Source organism: Strongylocentrotus purpuratus, unplaced genomic scaffold (assembly GCF_000002235.5).
Source record: "Strongylocentrotus purpuratus isolate Spur 01 unplaced genomic scaffold, Spur_5.0 spur5_scaffold_3, whole genome shotgun sequence".
Lineage (NCBI taxonomy): Eukaryota > Metazoa > Echinodermata > Echinoidea > Camarodonta > Strongylocentrotidae > Strongylocentrotus > Strongylocentrotus purpuratus.
In genome coordinates this window covers 28,775,352-28,802,666 of record NW_022145609.1, presented here as the reverse complement: position 1 = coordinate 28,802,666, position 27,315 = coordinate 28,775,352, and the positions used below count along the sequence as shown (strand labels likewise).

Here is a 27,315-nt window from a genome sequence, read left to right as displayed (position 1 = left end):
AGTGGTGAGTCAATACACCAATTACTGAGCTAGGAGACATTGCCAGGCATAGCGCCAGGTGGAGGGGCATAAATCGAAACTTTAAAAAAAAAAAAAAAAAAAAAAGTGTGTTTAATACACCGTTAATTACTGTAGTCTTAATAACAGGTGATAAACATCATCCGTTTATTAAGACTATGTCCCATTCACGCGTCTTCTTATGCAGGTTTGACTATCATTTTCTCGGCTCTGAAACTACAGAGAAATACAATATGTAGCATATTCAGCCTACTTCAATGATTATTACAACATAGAAATGAATCAAATAGAAATTAATCAAATATACATGGATGTTAAGTACATCAGAGATAGTTTTATACTTTCATAGTGACAAACAATTTCATGATGACACACTATGTACCTGAAAGAACTAAATGGAATGAAAGTATTTCATATCAATGACCTCTACCACGTAAGGCTTGCTCAGATTTGATGTGGTTAACCATCGCAATTAAAAAAAAAAAAAAATGATAACTGCATGGGACCTTGTTGTATTCCCTTAGCACTGTGATATAAGACACAACAATGTGAATACTATTACATTAGACATCATCAAATGAACTGCCACGGTTTATTACTTTATATCTGAGCGAGGCTTAATGTCTGTAGCAATATCTAGTTGCACTGATCATGTTTGCTGGCTGGATAGACACTCCTATACAGTGATGGGATGATACAGAAATATACACATCAAGATTAAGATGGGACATTGCTTTCTGTAATGCACATCGTTACATGAGACACATAAGAGGTAGAATCTCATGAAACTTTAAATAATTCAACACAGTACTTCTAAATCCTTCTGAACAACCAATGCAAAATGAGGAGGCCTTTGAAAACTTACTTATTCCCAGAAGAGAGTGATAGAATTCTCACGATGAGACAAATCACATAGAATGCTTTTCTAGTCCTGTCTCCCATTCCTGAATCCATCACAATGGGACTAGGAACTGAAGTGGGACTAGGAACTAAAGTGTCATCAAAATCACCTTCTGATACCAACTGATCATCTGCTGGGTGGTCTTGTCAATGAATTCATGTCAAAACCACTTCACAAGTTTTAGTTTCTCTGGTGAGGTGGCCCTGAATCTTTCAGAGTTTCTCTAGGGTGTTTGTAGGATAGAGACGCTGACAGATAGGTACCATAGCTGTAGGACTAGCACTGTTCCAGGAACCAATCCTTGTAGGTGGTCCTAGAGTTTCTCTAGGGAGTTTGTAGGATAGAGACGTGACATACGCTGACTGCTTGGTACCATAGCTGTAGGACTAGCACTGTTCCAGGATCTATCTCAGTAGGTGGTCTTAGAGTTTCTCTAGGATGTTTGTAGGATAGAGACGTGACATACGCTGACTGATTGGTACCATAGCTGTAGGACCAGCACTGTTCCAGGATCCTATCGTCGTAGGTGGTCCTAGAGTTTCTCTAGGGTGTTTGTAGGATAGAGACGTGACATACGCTGGCTGATAGGTACCATAAATGTAGGACTAGCACTGTTCCAGGATCCTATCTTTGTAGGTGGTCCTAGAGTTTCTCTAGGGTGTTTGTAGGATAGAGACGTGACATACGCTGGCTGATTGGTACCATAGCTGTAGGACTAGCACTGTTCCAGGATCCAATCTTTGTAGGTGGTCTTAGTGAGGATTGAGTACTAAGAGAGAGAAGAGAGAACAACAGATCACCACATAGCTTTCCTATCAAAATTTGAAGTACATATTCATAGTTTCTTAACGATTTCATAGAACAAAAAGAAGTTTGATACAGAGATATGTTATCAATGACTCAGCTAGTCATTCATGTCATCAAAAGATGATTAAAGTACCTTTAGCATTATATCCGTAAATCTCCAATTTACTAATGGCTCACCTTGAATTTACCATAATTATTATGCATCTGAACACGATTCAAGTTAAGTACCTAATGTTGAACAAATAAAAAATTGTCAATTTCCATTGTGACCTTTGAAGAAAAATGTGCACTACATACTTGTAGCAAGTATGGCACCTCATGGTGGCTAGGCTCACTTGCTCAGGGGGGTGTTTCACAAAACTTGTCATCAGTGACAAATGACAATTTGTGTTATAACCTACTGAAATCCTTGCTTCCGATTGGTTATCAGCAGATTTGTCACTGATTTTTGTTATTTGTCATTGAAAAAAGGCTTTGTGAAATGGTTCCCAGAACATTATCAAGGTTTCACAGTGATACCACACTACTTGGAAAGGTTTCAAATAATGGCAGGAGAATTGTTTACTGCATTAATAAAAAGTACAGGGACCTGTTTCACAAAGCCTGTTTTCAATGACAAATGATAAAAGCCAGTGAAAAATCTGCTGATAACCAATCAGAAGCAAGGATTTTAGTAGCTTATAACAACAACTGTCATTTGTCACTGATGACTAGTTTTGTGAAACAACCCCCAGGTGTATGGAATGCTAGTTGTGCTTACCTGTGATGTGATCTACCCTCCGAGTATCCACCATTGTTGTTAGTCTTGGTATCAGAAGCAAACTGGTAGACGATGAGGAGACAATCTTGACATAACTCAACGACTCGTCTACAGCAGGCCATCTCTAATGCTGTTATCGCCTCGCTACTCTTGCTGAATATTGTCTCCCAAGAACTCCTGTATTGTAAACAAAACAGAAATATCAGATAATATGGAAGGTGATGATTATTGGGAAAGCGAAATAGACAGGTACCACACCTGGGGGGTGTTTCACAAAGATCCTAAGTTGAAGTTATCTCTAAGTTAGACTTAACAATTATGGAAAGCCATTAGCATCCTTGAAAATATTTAGTAAAAGTTATTTTAAAAGTCATAAAATGTTGATTTAAATCATTCATATTTTCTATTATTATTGGAGATTTCAAATTCTTGATGTAGAATTTATGAAAAGTCTAAAAATACTTCAATTTTTGCTTCTGAACATATTTCATTATAAGACTACAAAGGCTCTCCATAACATTTACGTCCAATTTAGAGTTAAGTTTGACTTAGGATCTTTGTGAAAGACCCCCTGTATATGTAAGTGATTCTTTGGTAGTCTTAGGGAAGTAGTGCTCATTATTAAAATATTTTAGCACTTGATTTCATTTTCTACCATGATACACTGAAAAATAAATTATTTATAATTGCTTTACAATTTCAAAATGATAGCAACAAACAAATGGTCCAATACACATAAAATTGTGTATATTTTTCGATATAGAATACCTGATAAAGGTTGGTTTAAAAGTAAGAGGACAACCTAGTTCACTGTATTTCCAGTGAATAAATGTCTGAATAGTAGAGCAGTGGTCTCGTAATCCGGTGACCCTGGTTCGAAACCAAGACGATGCGCTAGTGCCCTTTGGTATTAAGGCAGTAATCCTCATTACCAGGTCCCTCGGAGAGGACCTAAAGCCGTCAGGCATCTGGTTGCTTACTTACATGTACAAGCATTTACGATTTCTTAGCAGTTAGGTAAAATAACCACCATCACATAATCCCATAATCTATTATTGGGCAACCATATTAAAGGCATGATACAGAAAACTTTCATCGGTTGGAGATAAACATATAATGTAGTTTTTAAAGCTTCTACCAACCTTGAATTTTGTGAGCAAGCTTTCGTCCACTCCTGTGGACTTTCCCAAGCTGAGTGATCTGTCACACGTTTTCTCAGCGCTGCCTGGTGTCTCAACGAAAACTTGCCCACAAAATTCAAGGTTGGTAGAATCTTTAAAAACTACATATTAAAGGCATGTTTTGATATAAAATCCTTCAGATACTCACCCTGAGGATGAGAAACAATTCCATAATCCTTGTCCGTGACTCCAGAGTAGTCTATTAAACACCTTGCTCAAGATACGATAGAGACGAATGTTCTCTACGTCAGAACAACGCCAGATACGCTGGATGAGGGCCTTCACGTTAGAGCGTACGATGTCAATCACCTTACGACGCTTGATAGAATCTAGTTTGACTAGCCAATATGATGCTATCCTTGGCTTGTGGTACTTCCAACTCTCATGAATCTATAAAAAAATATAAAAAATAAAATAAGAAAAATAAGAAATGGTTTAATCATATATACTCTACGATGGATTCTTTTATCATAAATATATCATCTGTAGTTTCCACTAAAGATTGAAGAGACAACTATGATAACAGTTGAGATGACGAGTTCAAAGTTTTGATCGCTTTATTTCATGATCATCGTTGGGAAGTAAAATCATGTACACATGTGCTGCTTTCACATAGTGTGGAGGTTTGACATCCTGTGTTTATTAGGGTTTACAAGACAAGTGATATCAAAGCCTTTCGATTCAGAATGTGCCTGTGTATACTATAAATCATAATCCTGTTTTGAAAAGACCATGAAGTGAATTGTTATGGTAATAATGACTGCTATGAGAGACATACCATAGTTGTTTTTATATGCTCAAGGGAGGCTACATGATCGTCTTTTGAAAAGTGCCATAGGGCTTTTTTCAAAAGACTATTGACCGGTCTTGGCATTTTACGGGAATGGCTAAAAATCACGACTCCAATTTCGACCAATCACATGGCTAGATTTCTAAAGTGAGGTATATAATATGTACTAACTCACATTACCTAGTAAACGTAACATACCTGATCCAGTATCATACTCGCTTCATCGTCTGTTTTTCCTGGGAATTTTATTCTCATTTCCTTCAAGGATGCAGCCATCTTCTTCATAATCTCGTCTTGTTTATCCCTGATGGCAGCAGATAGGTCGTCCTAAAAACATAAGAAATCATATCATGAATGTTCTTTTCCTCCTGGGAATAATGATAATAATACTTAGATCAAATAGCGCAGCTACAATATAAATATACTCTACTGTGCGGTGATGAAAACAATTAGATGGATGAAATCGTCTGATATTTCTTCTACTGTAAACGCGTAAATATTCACGGATTTAGCGCTAAGATCAGTGAGTGAGTATTTTAGAACTCACAAATATATATACATGTAAGCATGACTTCTTATGCGTGTTTTGAACTGGCTGAATTGTGTGCAACACGGATATGTTTTGGGGTCGCTCAGCGCGAAAAATTAACCACGCGAGAATAACAGCGTTTACAGTAATTGATTTTTATTCCTGAAGTGATGAAAAGGTGACAGTTGAATCATACATGTATTCAAGAGAATGAGGAGCCTTCTCCTACGCATGTACATCATACAAACTTTGATCAGGAATCACACTGTTCAGTCCTAGACCACTCAACACTCTATCATTTTGGGGAGATATTTCATTTATAGAGGCCTCCAAGGAAAACAGAGAAAGTAGCTATTGTACACAGGTGGCCTTTTTGGACAGGTATTCCAATACACATTTCTTTATTTAGACAAAATACATAGTCACTATATTAGACAGGGGGCCTTTAAAGATAAAGACCAGTTATGGTCATGCGATTGCATTGTGAAAGAAACGTTGTGGAATCGATCAGAAAAGGTTGATCATCTAGCATAAAAGTATTGGTGTTTACTGCAAGGTTCTGGAATCATCAAAATGATAAAGTTACAAGCACTGTACACAGAAAGATGTATATGGGACTATGCACACGTGCCCGACACGTGCGCTATATCTATCAGGTCCAAATAGATATAATAATTTACCAAATATATCAATTGGTAGGCGGTTTCTCGGCAAAATTTGTATGATCACGTATTAGTCAGAACATATTCTTTCACATGATTGGTAATAAGAGCTTCCATTTCATTTTTTGAGAGAGGGGCATTTCCGAAACTGGTCTTTACCTTTAATAGAGAGGTGATGACAGGTTTGACTGTATCTTACCATTGAACCAGTTGTTATTCTATTGGTTGAAGACATAGGACGGGTAAGAGATCTAGATCTCTGTGAGGATGACAGACTCCGCATGTTATTATGCGCAGATCCTGGTCTAGCTGATCCTGGTCTCTGAGCAGACTGGGGTCTCACTCTACCCCCCACCGCAGGACTGATGGGTGCAGGAGAGGGGCGTGTAGGGGGGCGAGAGGTTCTAGGTGGAGGTGCGTGAGGTTTGATGCATTCCTCTGAGGGGGTTACATCATTAGTGGTGGTGGTGGATGATGGAGTACTGGATGGTGAGAGCTCGGAATCGTCATCGTCATCATCGTCGTCGTCGTCATCATCATCATCCTGTTCCATGCGATTGACAACCGTTGGCATGGAGGAGAGAGGCTGAGAGAAGAGAACAAAAAAATCACTTTAAAGAAACCTATTAGTAAAATTGTACAAAACTATTGAGATAGCTCCCATGGCTGTAGAACCAACAATTGTCAGCACAATGTATTATATGGAGCTTTTCTATACATACAATAAATATACAATTTCAACCATTAGTATTTCTACCGGAATGATTAAAAAGGGGTTTCCATGACATCAAAGGAACACCCATCTAATGTCAGGATTTATGCCAACATTTTGAATACCACCTTTTGCCCTGTACATGTAAAGCCTCGGTCACAAATGCCATTACGAACAGCTACGAACGCCGTACGAACGATTTTCAGACAATGGAAATTCAGGAAGACAATGGAAAAACGGAGATTCGTACGAAATTATCGTTTGTATGAAACTTTGTGACCGTAGCATTACTTAGAAGGAATCTTAACAATTACATGGAAATTCTTTTTGAAAACTATGATCTTGAAGTCATAGTCAATATTGATTATTACACGTATCTATGTAGGAGTAACAATCGGCTTCTTCAGTTTTCCTCCAAACTTTTTTTTTTTTTTAAAGTTTTGATTTATGTCCCTCCACCTGGCACTATGCCTGGCAATGTCTCCCAGCTCAGTAATCGGTGCGTTGACTCACCACTCCGAAACTAGAACAACACTCCAATTTGTCTGTCATCTTGGTTTGAAAGTAATCTTTGTAATAGATCTCAATATGCAGTTTATAATAATAATTCATCCAACTTTTACACAAGGCGTACCACAAGGTTTTATCCTACAAAATGTAGGTCCTCTATTGTTTTTAATTTACATTAATGATCTTACACATTCTTCTAAAAACGACATTGTTACGATTATTTGTGACAAGTTCACGAGCACAAATCGGGCCTTCAAATGCACCTCGCATTTTAATGAAAGTCCTTTCCGCTTTTTCAACAACAAAAAAAAAAAAATAACGATTTTTTTTTTTTTTTTTTTCTTTTTTTTTTTCGTTTAACCGAAAACCGTCCGGTTTTGACTGGCGGTTAAACGGAATTGGAGATATCCGTGATGTTACAGCTTAACACTTAAACTTTTTTTTCTTTTTTTTCTTCATTTTAGTATGTAAAAAAGTTACATGATACTGTATTATTTTGTTGTATATATGTAAATACAAAACAAACAAGTTTTACATTCATATGTATAAACAAATTAACAGAAAAAAATCTTGCCAAAGAATGGAACTAGGCTCGACTAGCACTTGTGCTAACTTCTAGTTCCCATTAACAACTTCACCTAAATATAGTAATACACATATTTACGTATATATCTTTTGTACATTTAATAGTATGCAAATGTATGTCTAAATATATTTTTTTTAAAACCATTACTGTTCAATCGACATTACTCTTATGTTAGGTATACATGTATCAGTATTTTTTTTTGCATTGTATGATTGTTCATATGTACTGTCATTATTGTGATGTGTTGTTGTTAATAAATTCAAATTCAAATTCAAATTCAAACTTACCTTTGGTCCTCTGAAAGCTTTGGCACTTCCCTCCCTCTCGCCATCTGATAAATCACACTGATGTAACATGTCCAGTAACTCATCTTCCTGTAATATGCACACCAAATACATTCATAATATTACCACCATGAGCTGTGAATACATGTCGTGTGTATATCTTCTTTTTGTCACGTTTCAATATACTTCTGAGAACGTGCATACTTTTCATGAGTACAGGGCCCTCAGGGAGAACAGCATTAATAGCTGATCAGGCTATCCTGGGCAAATGAGGCATATTATTATCAATTGTTATTATTACTACCATTAAGATTGTTATTATTCTTATCAAATCTTATCTAGGTAGATTAATAAGAGGAATAAGTAAACTACCAGAGCATTGCCAGAAAATGGTCAATACAGGCACAAAGAAAATATTAAAAAAATATCAAAATATAGTTTACAGCAGCTCCACAGAGCTATCTTTTGACTATATGTAACAGCTTAATGTTTTGTTTTTTCTCCTACCCCCCCCCCCTAAAAAACAAACAAACATAACTCATTACTCATAATCACTTTTTAATTATAATTTGTTTTTTTTTTTTGGGGGGGGGGGGGGGGGGGGGGGGGCACCATCTTATGATTGCGGTCTCCTGCATTTTTTTCAACTGATAGCTTGGATAATACATTAAATTTATAATGATATGTTATAGAAATATTAAGTTTCGTTATTATATGTACATATGTAGAAAGAAAAAAAATTTGACATGAAGTTATTATCGTTTGTATATTTTGTATTATACCTCACATTTATATGTTCTTTGTTATTCTGTTATTATATTTGGAAAAATGCAGAAATAAAATAAAATAAAATAAAATTCAATCAAATAACTCATAACCTTTAAAACATAGAGAGGGAGAGAAAAAGAGAGAGAGAGAGAGAGATAGGGAGATAATTACCTGTACTTGTCCAGAGAGTAGCTGATAAGCATCTTTTTGTATCGTAGCAGCTCTACCAGAGAGAAAGATCTCGAAAGCATCATCAATCAATCTGACATACTTGTCGTTGAGCACTCTATCATGCGGTGGGTAGATCCTACGGAATCGTCCCATGTTACGGTTCTCATAATCCTCTCTAGCGTTCTCTCTGCGGACCTGAGTCAACTTAACCCTAATCTCAGCCTTGCGCTGCTCGATGTGTAGTCTCCTCTTTTCAGACTCCTTACATAAAGAAAATGGGAAATACAAACCATTATTCATCTTCTAGGCAGATAATGATTTCATTAAAGAGTCTCCTTCAAAAGATACAAAGTGAATAGTAGTAATAATTCCTGGTAGGAATTTATTCCTTGAAACGCAGCGCGCGTAACAGCTGCACTGCTAAAGCCAGGGTAATTATGCTGCATTATTGTAGAGCGCTTAGAGACTTCTGACAAAGTAAGTGTTAGGCGCTATATAAGCACTGTAATTATTATTATTATTATTAATAAAAAAAACACACAAAGCACTTCTTTCATTTGTATACAATCTCTAAAGCTAATAGCTAAAGTTCTGGAGAATACAATCCGTTTATAATCCTAGCTCAAACAACATCATGAATATAATAATCAATCTTTCTTATAAATCACTTTACCAGTTACAACAAACGCGACCAACCTAACTGGATTCTGTTAAGAATATGCGCTTTACATTGCACACTCTCCACTCCCTGAAGGAGCATTCCAGCCAGTCGCCCTTTTATGAGTGGGCACATACATGTACTAACACATAGAGGTTCGCACCCTACTGGGTACCCACTTAAGCACCTGGGTGGAGAGGAGCAATGCAGATAAAATGCCTTTCTCAAGGACATACTTGCCATGCCGGGGCTGAAACCCATGACCTTTTGCAATCCCAGTGAAGTGATAAGACCGCTTGACTATTGACTATGACACCTCTTCACTTTCAAAAGTGCTTTGAAAATCATTACTCAAATATTCCTTTTTTCATCTTTCACATGATAGTTAACATAGATGGAATACAATGCGGAGAGGGGCCATGTAGACAAAATGCCTTGCTAAAGGACATGAGTGCCATGCCTGGGATTGAACCCATGACCTTTGCATTCGCAGTGAAGTGATTGGACCACTTGACTGTGACACCTCCACACTTTCAAAAGTGATTTGAAAATTAAAAATTATTACCCTAATATTCTATTTTCATCATTTTTTTCATGATACTATTCTTCCAGTCAGTGCACAATTTTCCAAACCATTCTTCCGTATAACATGGCCCAAGAAGCTCAGCTGTCAAACTCTTATATTATTCAGAAACTTTTGTCTTGTTCCTGCCATGGCAAATACCTCATTATTAGAAACTCTTTCTGTCCAAGAAACTCTTAGCATCCCGCTCAGAAACCAAACTTCACAACTTTCCAGTCGCTTTCTTAGGTCTGATGTTAGGGTCCAAGCTTCACATCCATACATCAGAACTGGATACACATAGCAATTGAGTGCGCGGAGTCTCGTTTTCATCTTCAGCTTCTTATTCTTTAAGATGTTTTCTAACTTGGAGAAAGTTGATTTTGCAAGTGCAATCCTTCTCTTGATTTCTTGCTCACCTCTTGCATTGTCTATAATTGTAGTCCCGAGGTAATTAACAGAGGAAGCTTGCTTTATTTGATTGTTGTTGATCTTAAAGATGAAGTTGAGTTCTGGTCATGCGATTGTATTGTGAAAGAAACGGTGTGGAATCAACCAGAAAAGGTTGATCATCTAGCATATAAGAATCTGTTTGTATTGCAAGGTTCTGGAATCATCAAAATGATAAGAAATTTGGCCAAGTCTTGGTAAAGTTACAAACACCGACACAGAAATATGTATATGGGACTACACGAACACGTGGCGTAAAAATCCTACCCCCGAGTTTTACGATGTTACATGTCATATTTAGAGTATGAAGGCATTTGAAGAGCCATGCTTTTCAGGGAACATGTCTTATCTGATGTTCTTCCACACTTGCATAATAAGAATGAGTAATGCTCACAAATTATTTTTCACCTCTTCCCAGAACTCAACCTTCTCTTTAAGAGAGCATGGTATTCCTCTTCATCATAGTAACATAGACAAAATACAAGGTGTGGTGTACATCTACACCATCTCCCTGAAACCATGATAGTTCTGACTTGCAGACCTGGGGGGTGTTTCACAAAACATCCTAAGTTGAACTTATCTCTAAGTTGGACTTAACATTTATGGAAAGCTGTTAGCATCTTTGAAAATATTTTTATAAAATTATTTTAAAAGGCATAAAATGTTGATTCAAATCATTCATATTTTCTATTATCATGAGAGATTTCATGTTCTTGATGTGGAATTTATGAAAAGTCTAAAATACTTGAATTTCCGCTTGGCTCTCCATAATTTTTAAGTCCAACTTAGGATCTTTGTGAAACACCCCCCTATACTATTTCAATTACAAAGAATAAAAGAGCCGAGATAAACTACTCACATCTTGTGCTGTTGAAATTCGTTTGGTTGGTCTGAGCAATCTCTTTTGCGATTCAGCCTTCTGTGCAGCCATACCTTTCCTCTTGTCCGATGTTCTCATATTGATGAGACGGAATGAATCGGTCAGCAGACCACTCTTAATGTCCAGATCAATCTTCTCATCAGTGCCAAAGCTAGGTGCTCGATTGACCTACAAAAAACAATTATAATTGTTTGTTTGTTTGTTTTTATTTCTGCATTTTCAAAATAGAACATAATCATAAACATAAAGTAACAAATATTCTTCACTTTACATAATTATAAATTTGTAAGTACATTAAATAAGATGCATACAAACACAAATATAATTTCAATGAAAAAAAGATAAATTACAGAAAACGCAGGAGACCGCCATCATGAGCGGTAAGCTTGAAATCGATGGCGGCCTCACTGCTTTACTGAATGCCACACTGCTTCAAATGCTGATCCACCTATAACAAATGTTATCAATTTAGCTATGTGTTTGGTTTACCAAGACAGCATGATGCCATGATGCCACTAAACCTGTATCCTGGTAATATGACCCAATGAATACTCTTACAGCTCCATATTTTGTCTTGGTTCATCTGAATATTAAACATAAAACCTTGTACACTTAAGAACTTGAGAATGATAATGACGTAATAAGAAGTGCCCATACTTATTCTCATAAATATTTTACAATATAAATTAGAAGTATAAATGTAAAAGCTAGGGTGGCGACAATTTAATTAGTTATGCAAAACTAGTAGGAGTTTTTCAATTAAAGGGAGTGTAGCTTGGCATATACTGGTTAACGCCATCTACGCTTTTTTTGGACAACTGCGCATAAACGAAAAGACTTGATTAACGGTATCTCTACATGGTCAGCACACGCTAGCGTTTGCGAAACAGACCAAAGTTCTTCTCCCGCTTCGATTTCGTATTATACCCAATTTGCCCCGAGTCAGGCCACGGGAAAGACACATCGTCTCGTCAGGCTACACTCCCTTTAAAGTTGTAATAATGGTTCTAAGAACTGACCTCTAGCACCCAAGGGTTGAGCTTCCTGTCCAGGAGTACATCAAAGCCCAGGACCTCAAAGCACACACTCTCATTGCTTGTAGTGCCTCCAGGTCGACAGTTACGATAGGCATGGAGTACATGTGGTTCAGCAACGATGATGGTCTTCACTAACACATCCTGTGGAGAAACAAACATAGTAGAGTTACAATAGGAATGGGTATGTGGGACTACACACTAATGTTTGGTCAAAATGTATCACTTATTTCTTGCTACATTATGAGGAAATTTTAAAAGCAATCCTTTTCAGGAGACATTTCAATATTAATATTCCTCAAAACTGATATACAAAGAATGACAAAATTAATTAACAAATTATTTTTTGTTTTGACCAGAACTCGACCTTCTCTTAAAAATAGAATTCAAGTCAGGAAAAGGATTCAAGCCTCTGTCCTGTGACTTGAGGGCCCCCGTTGCACAAAACTCACCATTGACGGTAACTACCATGGGGACCTTGATTTTGATTGGCTGTTAAGCCCTGTTACCATGGTAGTTGCCATAGATGGCAAAGTTACCATCAATGGTAATTTTTAATGCAACATGCCCAGTACTAAGTTACTATTAAAGTCAGGAAAAGGGTTATTGCCTCTGTCCGGTAACTCCAGTACCAAGTTCTAGGACACACTTTTTTTTTTATTAAACCACATCATCTAGGGTATCAAATGGAGGTCCCTAGTGCATAGGATAGTCCAGTACATACAGAAGACACATCAATTATTCTCCTAACACAAGTACTGTAGGTTGAAATCCTAGTATAATGCTAGAGGTGTTGTGGTCTAGTGGATAAGTCGCCAGACTGCAGATCGCAAGATACAGGGTTCGAGTCCCGCCATGGCACTACCAATGTCCTTTGGCAAGAAGTTAATCTACATTTGCCACTCTCCACCCAGGTGTAAATGGGTACCTGATATGCTTGGGCGCTAGTTACTTTGGCAGCTCGCCTACAACCAGGGTAATAAAGTATGTACGGCGCCATGAGCGTCAGAGCCAGGTGGATACTAGTGTCAATATAAATATCCATATCATTATCATTATTATAAATGCTTGATGGTCGAATCCCGACACGGCACTAATATCCTTTGGCAAGATATTTACCTGCCCTTGCTACTCTCCACCAAGGTGTTAAATGGGTACCCGGTAGGATGCGAAAGTTCATGTGGTTATGTGAGCAAGTGTGCGCTTGTGAAATGGCGACTGGCTGGAATGCTCCCTAGGGAGTGGAAAATGTGGATACAGTGTGTGCGGGTAAGCCTGAAACTGATGCCCGGGGTAATAATATATCTGTAAAGCGCTTGGGCACATCGTTGTATCGATGTTTTGGGCGCTATATAAAAGGGAAATATTATTATTAGAAATTCTTGATGGTGATTTCCCTTGTTGTCTCTATTAGGATATTGCGCAATCACCGACTTACCGCAATATTCTTCCAGAGGGTCGTGACATCATAATCTTTGCGTTTGAGATAGTCGGTCAGGTAGGAGATCGAACGCTTGCTTCCCGTGCTCACATCAGAACTACGCTGGAAGTTTGTGTTCTTCTTGTTGATTGAATAGTTGGTGAGATGCATGTAGAGTTGATCCTAAATTAAACAGTAAACATATGAATTTTATTCAATGGTATAAAGACTCTGCCGATATCAAATTAATTATTACAGTTACAGATCAACATTACCTAAATATACAAGCTTACAACAACAATGACGACAACAACAAAACAATACTAGATCTACAACTTGTTACATATAGGGGTGATAGTGAGCACTCAAAAAAAAAAAATCTTCCTCAATCTGCCCCCTTGAGTAAAAAAAAAATTAAAATTTGGGGGAAAACAATGGCATCCAACAACATTTTCCCCTTTTTGGTACAGGGCGCGACAAACCCGCTTGCCCGACGTCCCGGGGCAACCAAATTGAGCCGTCGGGCAAGTAAATCAAATTATCACTTGCCCGATTCGGGCAAGTGATACTTTTACAGTAATTTCCTAGTGTCCAAGAACTCTACCATTCACCCGTCAACTTCTTACCCGTCGTCAAAATCCAGAAGCAAAAAAGCGATCGTTCCGATTTCGAAAAAACTTCACAGACAGCTATAGCCAGCTCAGCTAGCTCAGCGCGCATGCAACAGTGACACTTCAAGCCATGAATGCCGCTCCGCCTCCACGCACGGCCGGCCGTGAGCTAGCTAGAGACAGCTAGCGCGATCGTACCAGCTGCGAGCTTATTCGCGCTCTCTCTCTCTAGCTCTGCAGGCCGCACCGACAGGCCTTTGCTATTCTCTGATTGCCGATTGGTTGAATCACGCCAAATATGACGTCATTATTCTAGGGAAATGAACACGTGCGAATCGGAATGGAATAAACAACAGGGATTTTCTAGTAAGTACAAAAAGTCAAATGTTTGATATTTATTCATAATGACTGTTAATGATTGTGAACATATTATTTAAAACTCGCTGCTCATATAAATCAGATGAATGTTTTTGTCTCGTTTTCAATTTATTACTGCGGTCTCAAGATCCGACCGAGCGAGTCATTTTGATAATAGTATCGAGACCCCCAGAATATAAGCCGTTGTTGTTTTGTTTTCATGGTTTTAGCGACGTTGTTTAGTCTAGTTTTCGCATACTTATCCGAGATTTATCGTAAAATATCTTCAATATTATTATTTAGTAAGAATTTACAAATTTTGGCATGATATTTATAGCAGTGAATGATGAAATAAAAATGTCCGTACTTTATTTAAAATAGTTGATTACCCATTATTTACATGACTGAATATTAAAAACTTAAACCTGCTTGAACCATTCTACCTTGCCGAGATTCATGTGAATCTGATTATTTATGGGGAATCAATAAAATGCGTTTTTTAAACCTTCAACCATCCTTTGTTGACCATTTTCTTTGACATATTAGGTTATTATTCAGTACAGTTACACTGTACATGTATGTGCATTAATTTGCTATCTAAAACACTAACTTATCATTACGAGATAATAAATGCTTTAACCTCGAGTCCTTTTTCGCTTTAAAGTTTTGGGCAAGTGGAAATATTGTTTGGGCAAGTAAATTGAAAACCCACTTGCCCGACAGGGCAAGTGGTGAAAAAAATTCTTGTAGCACCCTGTGGTATGATAATTGGCAAAAAATAGGGAAATATAGGGAAAATTAGGGAGAAATCAGGAAAATAGGGCTAGAACATTTTGGAAACTATTTAAATTGGGTAATGATCAGGCATGTACATGTACATAGCAAAAATATCAAATAAATATGAGCCTCAAAACATGTTTTCGCATCCTACCGGTATCCTACATTTATCTGCTCCTTACTAAGAGCACTCTTCTAACAGCATGGCTATCATTGGCTTGCAAGTATCCATTCACTTATGAGCCTGGGGGTGTTTCACAAAGACTAAGATCGACTTTAAGTTGGATCTGTTTATGGCAGGCCATTCATGCCGCTGATTGCTTTCACCATTATGATCTTGAGATACTATTTTTTCCTTCAATAATGAATTATCAAAAAATGTCAATTCTGTAGATTTGAGAACATGATTTCTACGTCTCTTGAGAGACCAATGCCAGTAGATGGTGAGAGAAAACAGTGGCATGAACGGCCTGCCATACTTAAGTCAAACTTATAGTTGATCTTAGTCTTTGTGAAACACTCCCCAGATCATATATTTGTACCTCAATCTATATCAACTTACCACGTTGTTATCAGTAGGTGTTACATATTGCTCCGTTCCCATACGGACCAAGCCATCCGGGTAGAGGAAGATTCTCAATGGATCGCATGACGTCACCAGGACATAGACACGCAGGTCAAACTTGAATCCTTCCAGAAGGAAAGGTTTGTCCACATACTCCTGTACTATCATGTGATCTTGAGCTGGTATACGTTCACCATTCCTATACAACGTGATCCTATAACAAGAAAATACAGACATAGTATCATTTACAAATATACTGTGAAAACTACATTATTTCTTATGCTAGTGCAAATTTCATATCAAGTCGGAATTTGGGTTACCGGTAGTCATTTATTAGTAAATGTCTGCATATATCTGGCATAAAATAGAGAGATATCTGTACAAGCAACAACTTTTTTAATAAAAAGTTTATTCAGAGTTTAATTCCCGCAATTTAAATTTGTTATAAATACTAATATACATGTATTTCTCACTACATACTTTTTGGATTGCGGTATCATGCCTAGAAGGTTATACAAAACTTTGAAATCAAGATTCTAATGATTCTAATGATTCTAAATAATATGAACAGGGAAGTAGTCCCTGTACACTTTGGCCCGAATTCACAAAGGAGGTTGGTCGACAAACCTTGGTTTTTGTACGTCATATGACGCGTTTTGACGCGTTTTTTGACAAACCTGGTTTGTGAATTCGGGCCACAAGGTTTCAGATGATCTTCAGTATGTGAGGGCATCCAAGTCTAATATGAGGTAATCGTTTTTTTGTTTCTACATACATTAATGAATAAAATAACAATGCAAATGCCAACATGATTTAATGGTTTGTTATATGTTAACTGGCATACGACCTGAACAGAAGAAAACAAATCTTAAATGGTTCCCCTAGGGTGTTCTGGGAGTGTTGTAAATGGTCAGAAAGATGAAAACTGCTCGATTTGGGTAAGTTAACGATTAAACCCTCAATTTACAAGAAGTCTAGATTTTTCATGTCAAATAATCTCATTTTTCACGACCATTCCTATGTTACTATTTTGTAACTCACCCCTGGCCCATGGATCCGTTCGCAGGCTTGACAATGAAAGTCCTGGTCTTCTTTCTTCTCTTGAGATCATGAACATAGTTCTGAAAACTGGAGTACTCCGCTGGGAAGATCCAAGTCTTAGGTGCAAAATCAAATTCTTCTGGATGCTTCTTTACCATCCTATGAGAAAAAAATACAGATATGTTTGTGTCAAAAAGGAACTTCAGTTAAAGAGAAGGTTGAGTTCTGGGAAGAGGTGAACAATAGTTTGTGAGCGTTATCATTGTCTTTATGCAAGTGTGGAAGAACATCAGATTAAAAATGTTCCCTGAGAAGCTTGGCTCTTCAAATGCCTTAATATTCTAAATATAGCATGTAACAGCATAAAACTCGGGACGGATTTTTATGCCACATGTGTGTGTAGTCCCATATACATCTTTCTGTGTACAGTGCTTGTAACTTTACCAAGACTGGGCCAAATTTCTTATAATTTTGGTGATTCCAGAACCTTGCAGTACACACCAATACTTAAAAGCTAGATGATCAACCTTTTTTGATCGACTCCACACTGTTTCTTTCACAATGCTATCGCATGACCAGAACTCAACTTTATCTTTAACTGAGAATGAGCATGACCTTAAGGTTGTGAAGAAAATGATTTATTGTAAAATTGTTCCTGCTGAAAATACCTTAACTAAGAATGAATAAAAACATGACCATATATTTTTAAAACTGCTAGAAGGATGCAATATTTACTACTAAAAATACATAAGAAACCGTCAAATTACAAGGAACAAAAATTGATAATAAGTCTCAATTAGATGTGTCCATACTTAGTATACACAAAGTGTATTAATGTCATCCCTGTTCAAATTCATTTATCAGTTTGATCAGATAGCGCACAGGATTACCAATGGATAGACCATATACCCAACCAACCATTAATGTGGATGTAATAAGATATCTCTCAACTGCATCAACCTCAAATAAGTACAATTAAAGATAAAGACCAGTTATGGTCATGCGATTGCATTGTGAAAGAATGGTTGTGGAATCGATCAGAAAAAATTGATCATCAAGCATATAAGTGTATTGGAGTGTACTGCAAGGTTCTGTAATCATCAAAATGATAAGAAATTTGGCCCAGTCTTCGTCAAGTTACAAGCACTGTACACAGAAAGATGTATGGGACTACGCGACACGTGCACGATATCTATACGGTCCAAATAGAAATTATAATTTACCAAGTATATCAATTAGTAGGCGGTTTCTTGGCAAAATTTGTATCATCACGTATTAGTCAAAACATATTCTTTCACATGATTGGTAATAAGAGCTTCCATTTCATTTTTTGAGAGGGGGGCGTTTCCAAAATTGGTCTTTACCTTTAATACAAAACATGAGAAGTTAGCAGGAGATAAAAATGGAATGAACATTGAAAGAGTTTTTGAACTACTTATATTAATCTATACATAAAACACATGGAAATAGCTATGAGCTATGGACAGGAAGAGTAGAGAAACCAATGACACAACTGACTTACTTGGTCATGTTTCTCGCTAGACAGTCTTTGCGACAGATTTCCCCCATTCCTGCAAAGTGATTGATCCTCTGTCAAACAAAATAAATAAATAAAGGAAATGATATTAAAGGGATCCGGTAACTTTGTCTCAGATTCTGAAATAAAATTCTGGATTTAGCTCATGATGCAATGATAATTATAAACCTTTAGGTCAGTCAGGAACCCCATGACATTTACAAGCCGATCGCCTGTCTGATTATCAAGATATTTATGATTGAAATTACAAATTTTGAAAACCGTTCGCCCGACGGTTTTCATAACACATAAAGGACTTTGTAGATGTAGATTCCATAACTCTATTGGGGAAAACGAGTATGGTAAAACCGGTCACTCAAAGATTTTTACTTTTTTGAGGCACTTCTTGATCATTTTGAAGCGCCATTTTTTTAGGGCTTCAATATTACACCATATCACAGACACTGATAACAAGTAGGGCTGTGTATCTCAGATTTAACATTGTTAAACGATCCCTTTAAAGAATGAATAATGCAAAGGGCTCCAATTCACATTGAGTATCGTTACTATATACATTTACACAAAATCAAAAGTTTGTAACATTCCATCACAATCAATATAACTGTTATGGGTAAACCCTTGTAATAATTTCATTTGTATGAGAGCAGCAAAATAAGAGAACAGAACAGCGAGAGTATGAAATAAATCGGACCAACGATAAAAAAGTTATGAATGTTTGAATTATGGCAATTTGGTTACTGGATTAGAACATATATAGTCCCTGATGACTCTCTCATTTATCGTGTACAAAAATACCATACATTTTAGATTTCCTCTTTAACGTCTTCTCCCTTGGGGGCTAACTTAAAATATATTGTGGATAGCATATTATTAAATGTTCCCTACAAAGAAAAGACACTCCCAAGTAACAGATTTTGCAAAATCTGTCCCTGTAGTAATTTTTTGTGTTGAAACAAAGGGCAAAGTTGTCCTGCACTTCATCATAGTGACATTACCGATTCAGCAAATTTGAAGTGCCAACACATTTAGTGATTGAATATTTTTGAAAATCAATAACTTTCTTACTTTTGGTTGAGTTTGTTTAAACTTTCACCAGGGGGCTTCTTTGATTTTTCTGCTTTCTTTTAAAGTAGTTTGCTATAGTGTTGGATTTCCCTATAATTCTCTTATTATGAAGGTAATAATAAGGAGTTCCGTTTCCACAATAGAGAGAGAGAGAGAGAGAGAGAGAGAGAGGGGAGAGGGTGAGAGAGAGAGAGAGAGAGAGAGAGAGATAGAGAAAGAGAGAGGGTGAGAGAGAGAGAGAGAGAGAGAGAGGGTGGAAGACCTTACCTGATATGATTTCAGCTCTGCTATTCTTTCAGCAGGAACCGCTGTGTCATTCCAGAACAAGAAGCTACAATCATGAGAGAATACAAGGAATGAACCATTTAAAGCTTATCTGCCGTAGTTTACAGGAGGGATTAGACCGCCCAGCAAGGTCACTGGACAGGTGGTTATCTCATCAACTCAGCTCTCAGTTAACATAAGAAAAAGAGGATCATGGGGGACCAATGGTCACCGATTAGGCATTGTTTGTTATATAGAGGGCGCAAGTAGCTACAAGTAGTGCAGTGGGCCTTAAATTATGTAGCCTTGGGGTGTTACCGTATTTTACAAAGATCCTAAGTTGAACTTGAAAAAATTATGGAAAGCCATCAGCATCTATGAATATCTTTTGTAAAAGTTATTTTAAAAGGCGTAAAAGTTATTTTAAAAGGCATAAAATGTTGATTCAAATCACTCATACTTTCTATTATCAAGGAGATTTCATGTTCTTGATGTGGAATTTATAAAAAGTCTAAAATACTTGAATTTTTGCTCTGGAACATATTTTATTATAAGGTTACAAACGGCTCTCCATTATATTTAAGTCAAACTTAGAGTTAAGTTCTACTTGGCATCTTTGTGAAACACACCCCAGGTAATCTAGTTTACTACTATTCATTACCTAAGACTAAGCCGAGTGCAAAATGCCCAAGCAAGTACAGTAAGGTAGGCTAGCGAAATGTAGTGGTAGGCTTAATGTTACCTAAGTTTTTTTAAATACTGAAATGTCAAATATAAATATTAATGATTATATACCTCACTTAAGTAATCCAGCAATCTGATTGGTCAAAATTGCATTCATAAACTTTAACTGTTCCCGAAAATTCCCGGTAACCATGGTTAAAAAACAGTTCAAAATCCCAATAACCATGGTTATTGGGGAAATAGGTCAGTCTCCATGGTTACCCCATAGGTTTATATGTTAAAAAATGGTCTGAGCGATCGAGGATACCGTACGTGTGCGAAGAATTGGTCGGTAATTTCAATACAATTGAATCTCGATCGATCTTACCGACAATTTTATCTTGCATTGTTGACATTAAGACGAAAATAAACTTCCAAAAACAAAAAAACAACATCTGCCGATAGATCTTGATCTAAATTCGTGCCAATATGCATTGCAAAAGTAAAAGAAGGGCCTGTTTAATGGAGCAGCCGCGAAGCTTCCACCACGCGAAGCCGTTTTCAATCCATTTTAATGTATATATAAGAAAAAACTGCTATGTATGGTAACAGAGCGCGATAGCCGAGCAGTTTAAGGCGGCGGTTTTCATTACATCACCTTTGGTACGCAAAAGATCGAATCCCATCTTCAACAAAAGTTTTTTTTTTTTTATTTATTTTTTTTTTTTTTGGCATATAAAAGTATTAATGACTGCTTTAATATTCGAGAAATAGTTGTTTTTATACGCTCTCGGGAAGGTTACAATTGGGCTATTGCTCTCGGGACGCCTCGGGGCAATAGCACAATTCTAACCTTCCCTTGAGCGTATAAAAACAACTATTTCTCTCAAAGCAGTCATTAATACTATAATAAACATCGCTATTATGGCTTTAACGTTCAGCACACATCTTTTCTTGCCAGTCCATACCACTAAGCTACCTCATTGACATGCTTGCATTTTTCCAAGAGGTTGTCACTCCATTAGTCAATGATCAAATTTCTTCCATGAAATGTTAAAGAGTAATAATAATAATAATCTATAAACCTCATGGGTTATCACTTCCTTGAATTGCAATCTGTCATTGAAAAAGTCCCAATTAGATAAAAAGCATATTCACAGAGAATTTGTTTGAGGGCTGATTTGATTGGCTTATTTGAAAAATCACAAATCAACAATTAGGAGAAAAAAAAGTTGGTTATTTGTTTATTTATCAAATTAACACAACCCTGTACACTCCAGCAGCAGTGTTATTTTCTTTGTGTATACATAAGTGGACACTCTTACATTGTGTAACTCGAAATCTATTATCATTCTATTGCAAGTAATATGTCATTGGATCTAGTATCGAGAGTGGTACCGAATGATTCTATGACACAAACATGTGTATGACATATGTGAAATATCAACATTTAAAGGGATAGTTGAGTTTTGTTTTCAGACCGCAAATGCCTTCAAAGTGCATGTTTATTGCTCTTATTCTTATCTATGACATTTCTAGTGCCCTTTTAAAACCTAAAATTGCTATGAAGATAATTTTAGACCCCAAAATGTGTGAAATGTAGCCAATACGATCATACCAATTCAGCTCGACTTTCAAAAAAATATGGTGACCGTTACCTAACTATTTAATTAAAAATAACAATATATGGACCGGCTGGTTGTGTGTAATATAACCAACACGAAAATGCCAACAAAAAAGCCAACATTGGCATTGGCTGAAATACGACGTAAAAGGCACTATTTCATTTTTTTCAAATTATCTAATATTTGTGGTGGTACAAGTATTAGAAATTGTTATATTTATGGATAGTTCAGCCGTCTCTGAACCGATTTTGATCAACCAGAGATGATTTTGTCATTTAAATTGTATGTTCTTTCAAATTTGATCCTCAGGTTTTCATTATTTCACAAAAAAATTATTTTGTGTAGCCCCCTCTGCAACAGAACTCAACTATCCCTTTAAAGTCAGTGTTCACTTTGTATCTACCAATACAAGAATGGATGGATGGATTGATAATTTACCAGTTGGGATCGTCATCTCTGTTTGTCAACACTCCATACTGCTCTGCCACTTTCCTTACTGAAAAGAGAGAAAACACATCAAAAGAGATTTTAAAAAGAAACCTCAAAATATACTTTTTTCTGAAGGCAAGATGAGCTTGTTTGTTTAATTCTTCAATTAATTGAAAGGCAATGGATTAAATTGTTTTGTCTAGTCCACCCATCTTTTTGATAACATATCAACTGTGTCACAGATTACAAAGTAGTTGTAATACTACAATTGCATTCATAATTTTACAGATGACTAGCAATATTAAAACTAATGGAGCTCTCACACTCTGCCGTGTAGGTCTACCGTCCACCTGCCGGGCTATTAAAAAAAACAACAGAGTCCAGAACGTTGGGTTTTGAGCGAACTTGTCCCCGGCCGCAAAAAAAAAAATCGTAAAATTAATCTTTTCACCTTTTCGTTGCCATCTTCTGACCGTTCTCACCGGGCGCATACCGGGTGCTGAACGTGCTTCTACCGTCTTCCCCGCCCAGATTGACTTATGTTGAAAATTTTGGCCGTTTCCATACCGGGCCCATACCGGGTCTCAAACGTGTGCACCGGGTTTGTAGCAGCCACCTACCAGTCACTTAGCGTCCCCTCACCGCTCGGAGCGTCCTGTGAGCGAGTCCCCGGACTGCTGACGTCATGACACGACTGCCATAAATACCCCGATTTGAACGGCAACGGTCAGTCCGCTCTCCATTTTTCATCACCGTTCTGTAACTGGTTATGAGCGTGTTGTGAACGTGTTCATACAGTGTGACCGTTTTCATAACGTATTCATACCATCCTCATACCGTTCAACACCGTCCTCTTGCCGCTTACTTGCGGCCGGTGCCAGCCGGCCAAAGTTTTGAACATGCCCAAAACTTTCGCCGGGTCCAACCGGGTGTAAATAAGCGCCAACGCCCTATTAACGTGTTGCCCGCTTTGATAACGAACCACCGTGTGCCCTCGCCGTTCTCCACCGTCCGCATACATTTTCGCGCACGGTGGCACACGGTAGGCCTATACGGCAGAGTGTGAGAGTTACTTAAACAAGAAACAGGGATTTATTTTTCTACATCAGAAACGTGTTGTAGTATGACCTCATCCAACACTGCTTATGTTGTTGTAGTAAAAATGAAACTGGAATGAGAATTGTTTAATATGATCTCATATCATTCCTAAAGTAACATAAAAACTTTATACCATCTGTTTAAAATTTCTAATTAAATTTGGTAAGAATATCATCCTCAAGTCACCAAGTCACCTGTCGACAAAGACCACCAGTCTACAAAGACTACTTTTTTGTTTACCTTGGGCTGTCGCTATAGACAGGTTTGACTGTATAAATGTTCTAGTGATGCTGACCTACATGTAGTTACTTTACACAGAGTACCAATGGTGTTGATAGATCAGACATGCAACTTACCAACTTCATATTTGGTGCCTGTAACATCGATAGATATTGGGCGTTTTTTGCGTTTCTTCTTGTGATTGGTTACGGGACGTGTCTCTTCACTATATCCGCTGAATGCAGCCTTCCTACTACCAGAGGGCAATGGACCAGCTAGCAAAGGATAATCAACAAAGAGAAAATTATCATTAATATCGAAGTGAAAAGTAATATACCACAGAAGTAGGAATTGTATCTAAACTGAAAATACACCCCCTCCACTAGCGCCCCCCCCCCCCCCTCCAAAAAAAAAAAGATGAACGAACAGGAATGAGTAATAGCGGAAATTATAACAAGTTTAAGAATAAGAACACAAGTACAAAATTGAATACAACAAGCAACTAGCAACAATCCAGTCTCTCTATTTATATTACAGTTATGAATGATTTTTTAGTCATGCAAGTGTGTCTCCCATCATAAAGCAACTACCCAGGTACATATTGGCACTCACAAATTTCCATACTGGATTCGGTTGATTTTTCAATTAAATTAAGTTAAGCAACAATATCAAATAACTGCCTTGCATTCTTTTAGACCTCCTTAATTTATGATGTTGATTAAAAAAGGATAATTGAGATGTGCATCATTTAAGCTTTTTTGCAGCTCCCTGACTACAAAAAAAGCTTAAACATGGAAATTGAAGAAATGATGTGTAATTGTGTGACACTTTACGATTTTCCCCAAAAAGAGAGAAAACAATTAATGTTTGTAACCAGTGAACAACCTCTGGTCTTCTCACCATATGCTCATTAAATCATGAAACTAAAATAAAATTCACATGATTAGATATATCCTGATTCAGAGGTACATAAAATGGGGAAGAGGAGTAGAATTTATGCACCTTTTCTTGCCGATGAGGGCCTTTCACCGGACTCCATTTTTGAGCTGTGAGGTGCAGTCTATGTTACAGTTTGTGTCGTTGTTTGAAGTTGCAGATTACCCTCAACATCGCCATGATATCATACTGTCACCTGGAAGGGATAAGAATGTGATTAATGATCAAGTTCAAGTTTCAAGTTTATTTGTCTTCCAGAAAACACATGTGACAAAATATAATAGAGTATAATCATAACAGTACAATGTAGAACAAAGGAAGACGAGGAGACCTTGGTTGAAGCACAGCTTGTTAAGTTAAGGCCCCCTCATATGATGTGACAAAGATAACTTGATCAGTCCCAAAACTGTACATTTTTAAGGTTTCGTGGTCTCGTGGGTATGTCACCGGACTGCGGATCGCATGGTTTGTGGTCTGGGTCTCGCCTAGACCGAATTTTCCGTCTCTTTCGTTCGTTAGCCTCTTATTGGGGTAGGGTCGGCTCTCTCTTTAGAGACGGAAACCGTCTATACACATTCCCTTGATAACGCCACGGCCATTTCAGGTCGTAGCGTTTTGCCCCCAAAATCCCCCAATATGTCATTTTACCTCGTGCATTTTATATTGTAAATTAGGCCTAGGTCTAGGCTATAATAAATCAGTTCCACTTACCAACTTGACTGAAATAATCAGTTTAATAGTCCTTTTTTAGGAATTTATGGGTCAAAATCGAAATCCATGTTGAAAAAGATTTTCAAAATGGATTTCGATTTTGACCCATAATTTCCTAAAAAGGGACTATTAAACTGATTATTTCAGTCAAGTTGGTAAGTGGAACTGATTTATTATAGCCTAGGCCTAATTTACAATATAAAATGCACGAGGTAAAATGACATTTTGGGGGATTTTGGGGGCAAAACGCTACGACCTGAAATGGCCGTGCGTTATCAAGGGAATGTGTATAGACGGTTTCCGTCTCTAAAGAGAGAGCCGGCCGACCCTACCCCAATAAGAGGCTAACGAACGAAAGAGACGGAAAATTCGGTCTAGGTCTCGCCGTGGCACTAATATCCTTTGGCGAGACATTAATCTACATTTACCACACTCAACCCAGGTGATGTAAATGGGTACCTGGCAGGAATTAATTCCTTGAAAGGCTAGAGCACCTTACATTGTACCATGGCAAACATGCTAAAGCTGGGGTTAAAATTGCCATTTTAAATTATCCGTCCAGATACCCAACTTGTTCAGACACACAGCGTCTGGGTATATGATGGGGTGACCAAAGTTTGTGGAAATTAAACAAAATATATTATTGGGAATGTGATATTTGATCCCTGATTTCTCATAATTCTACAAAAATATATTTAGTTCAATCATTACCAAATATTTTTTTCAATTGATCCACCAAACATGAGATAATTGCATGATTTGCAAGGCAAATTATCACCCAATCAGTAAGTATCACTTTTTACTTAAATTTTTTATGACATCTTCTCTCGATATTATTTAGACCTAGATCTAGATCTAGATTATCTAGACCTAGACCCTAATAATATTTAATATTTAATAAGATTCCCTCGTCGACAAGTTTAAAACATTTCAGAACAGACACAAAAGACCGCAAATTTGCAGATCATTCACAACATTTTAATTATTTAAGTTTTAGTTCCTTTTTCCATTGGTGGTACACGTATCAGATTTTTTTGAAAAATTACCATTTCACATTTGAGTCGATCTCTAGTCTAGCGCTAGACCGAATTTTCCGTCTCTTTCGTTCGTAAGCCTCTTATTGGGGTAGGGTCGAGCCGACCCAAACCCCAATAAGAGGCTGACGAACGAAAAAGACGGAAAAATTCGGTCTAGTCTACCGCGAACTACAAATTCTAATGTTATGCCTTATGGTCGAGGTCGACACCACATTATATATGGAATTGTCCACTAATTAAGGTCACGTACGAACTAAAGTTACACCACCATAGATTAAGGCAAAGAAGACGGGGTTTAGTCTGCGTCAAAGTTATTATTCTAGTCGAACTCGAAGAACGTAAGGATTCAAACCGCTTCCCTTGAATCAGCATAGGCACAGCCACAGCAGCCGAGAGCTGCGGGAGAGTCAGGGTACAGCCGTCCGCTACTCTTTCGTGCTCGAGAGAGGATACAATTTGTTAGGACATTTGGAGGCAACATCAGTAAAGGTTACCATGAGAAGGAAACTAGAAAAACATGTAGAATAAGGCACAATTTATAAACATAGAGACCATAAGATCTTTTACCTCAAACATACCTTCAGTAAAGCTGGAATTTGACAGAATACCAAAAGCACTGCCACAGGAGTAGGACAACTAGCGCTGGTATTCAAACGTGCGTGCGGCATAAACATTAGCTATATTAATACGCGTTCGT

General features: G+C 37.4%; 1 protein-coding gene across 2 annotated transcripts; it reads right to left on the bottom strand.

Annotated features, from left to right (window-relative positions):
• On the bottom strand, window positions 1-27,315 carry LOC586239 (tubulin polyglutamylase TTLL7). 2 transcript variants are annotated; one of them, XM_030996193.1, is made up of 18 exons: window positions 27,197-27,315; window positions 24,937-25,066; window positions 24,072-24,209; window positions 22,627-22,684; window positions 19,904-19,967; window positions 18,557-18,624; window positions 17,035-17,193; window positions 15,991-16,207; window positions 13,702-13,866; window positions 12,249-12,407; window positions 11,209-11,397; window positions 8,680-8,940; window positions 7,744-7,830; window positions 5,848-6,234; window positions 4,656-4,784; window positions 3,816-4,057; window positions 2,487-2,663; window positions 1-1,688 (listed from the first exon to the last, which is right to left on the bottom strand). In XM_030996193.1, exons 2-18 carry the CDS (start codon window positions 24,971-24,973, stop codon window positions 1,562-1,564), a joined length of 2,664 nt encoding a protein of 887 aa, XP_030852053.1. In that variant the 5' UTR covers window positions 24,974-25,066; window positions 27,197-27,315; the 3' UTR covers window positions 1-1,561. The 2 variants fall into 2 exon arrangements, with proteins under 2 accessions (XP_030852053.1, XP_030852054.1); XM_030996194.1 differs by having other exon boundaries at window positions 27,186-27,292.

Coding starts and splice junctions, on each gene's coding strand:
- LOC586239 (XM_030996193.1), bottom strand. CDS start 24,973: ATGGAGTCCGGTGAAAGGCCCTCATCGGCAAGAAAAG. Junction 22,685..24,071: donor AGGCACCAAATATGAAGTTG/GTAAGTTGCATG, acceptor CTCTCTTTTCAG/TAAGGAAAGTGGCAGAGCAG. Junction 13,867..15,990: donor CACCTACTGATAACAACGTG/GTAAGTTGATAT, acceptor TGTTTAATTTAG/GATCAACTCTACATGCATCT.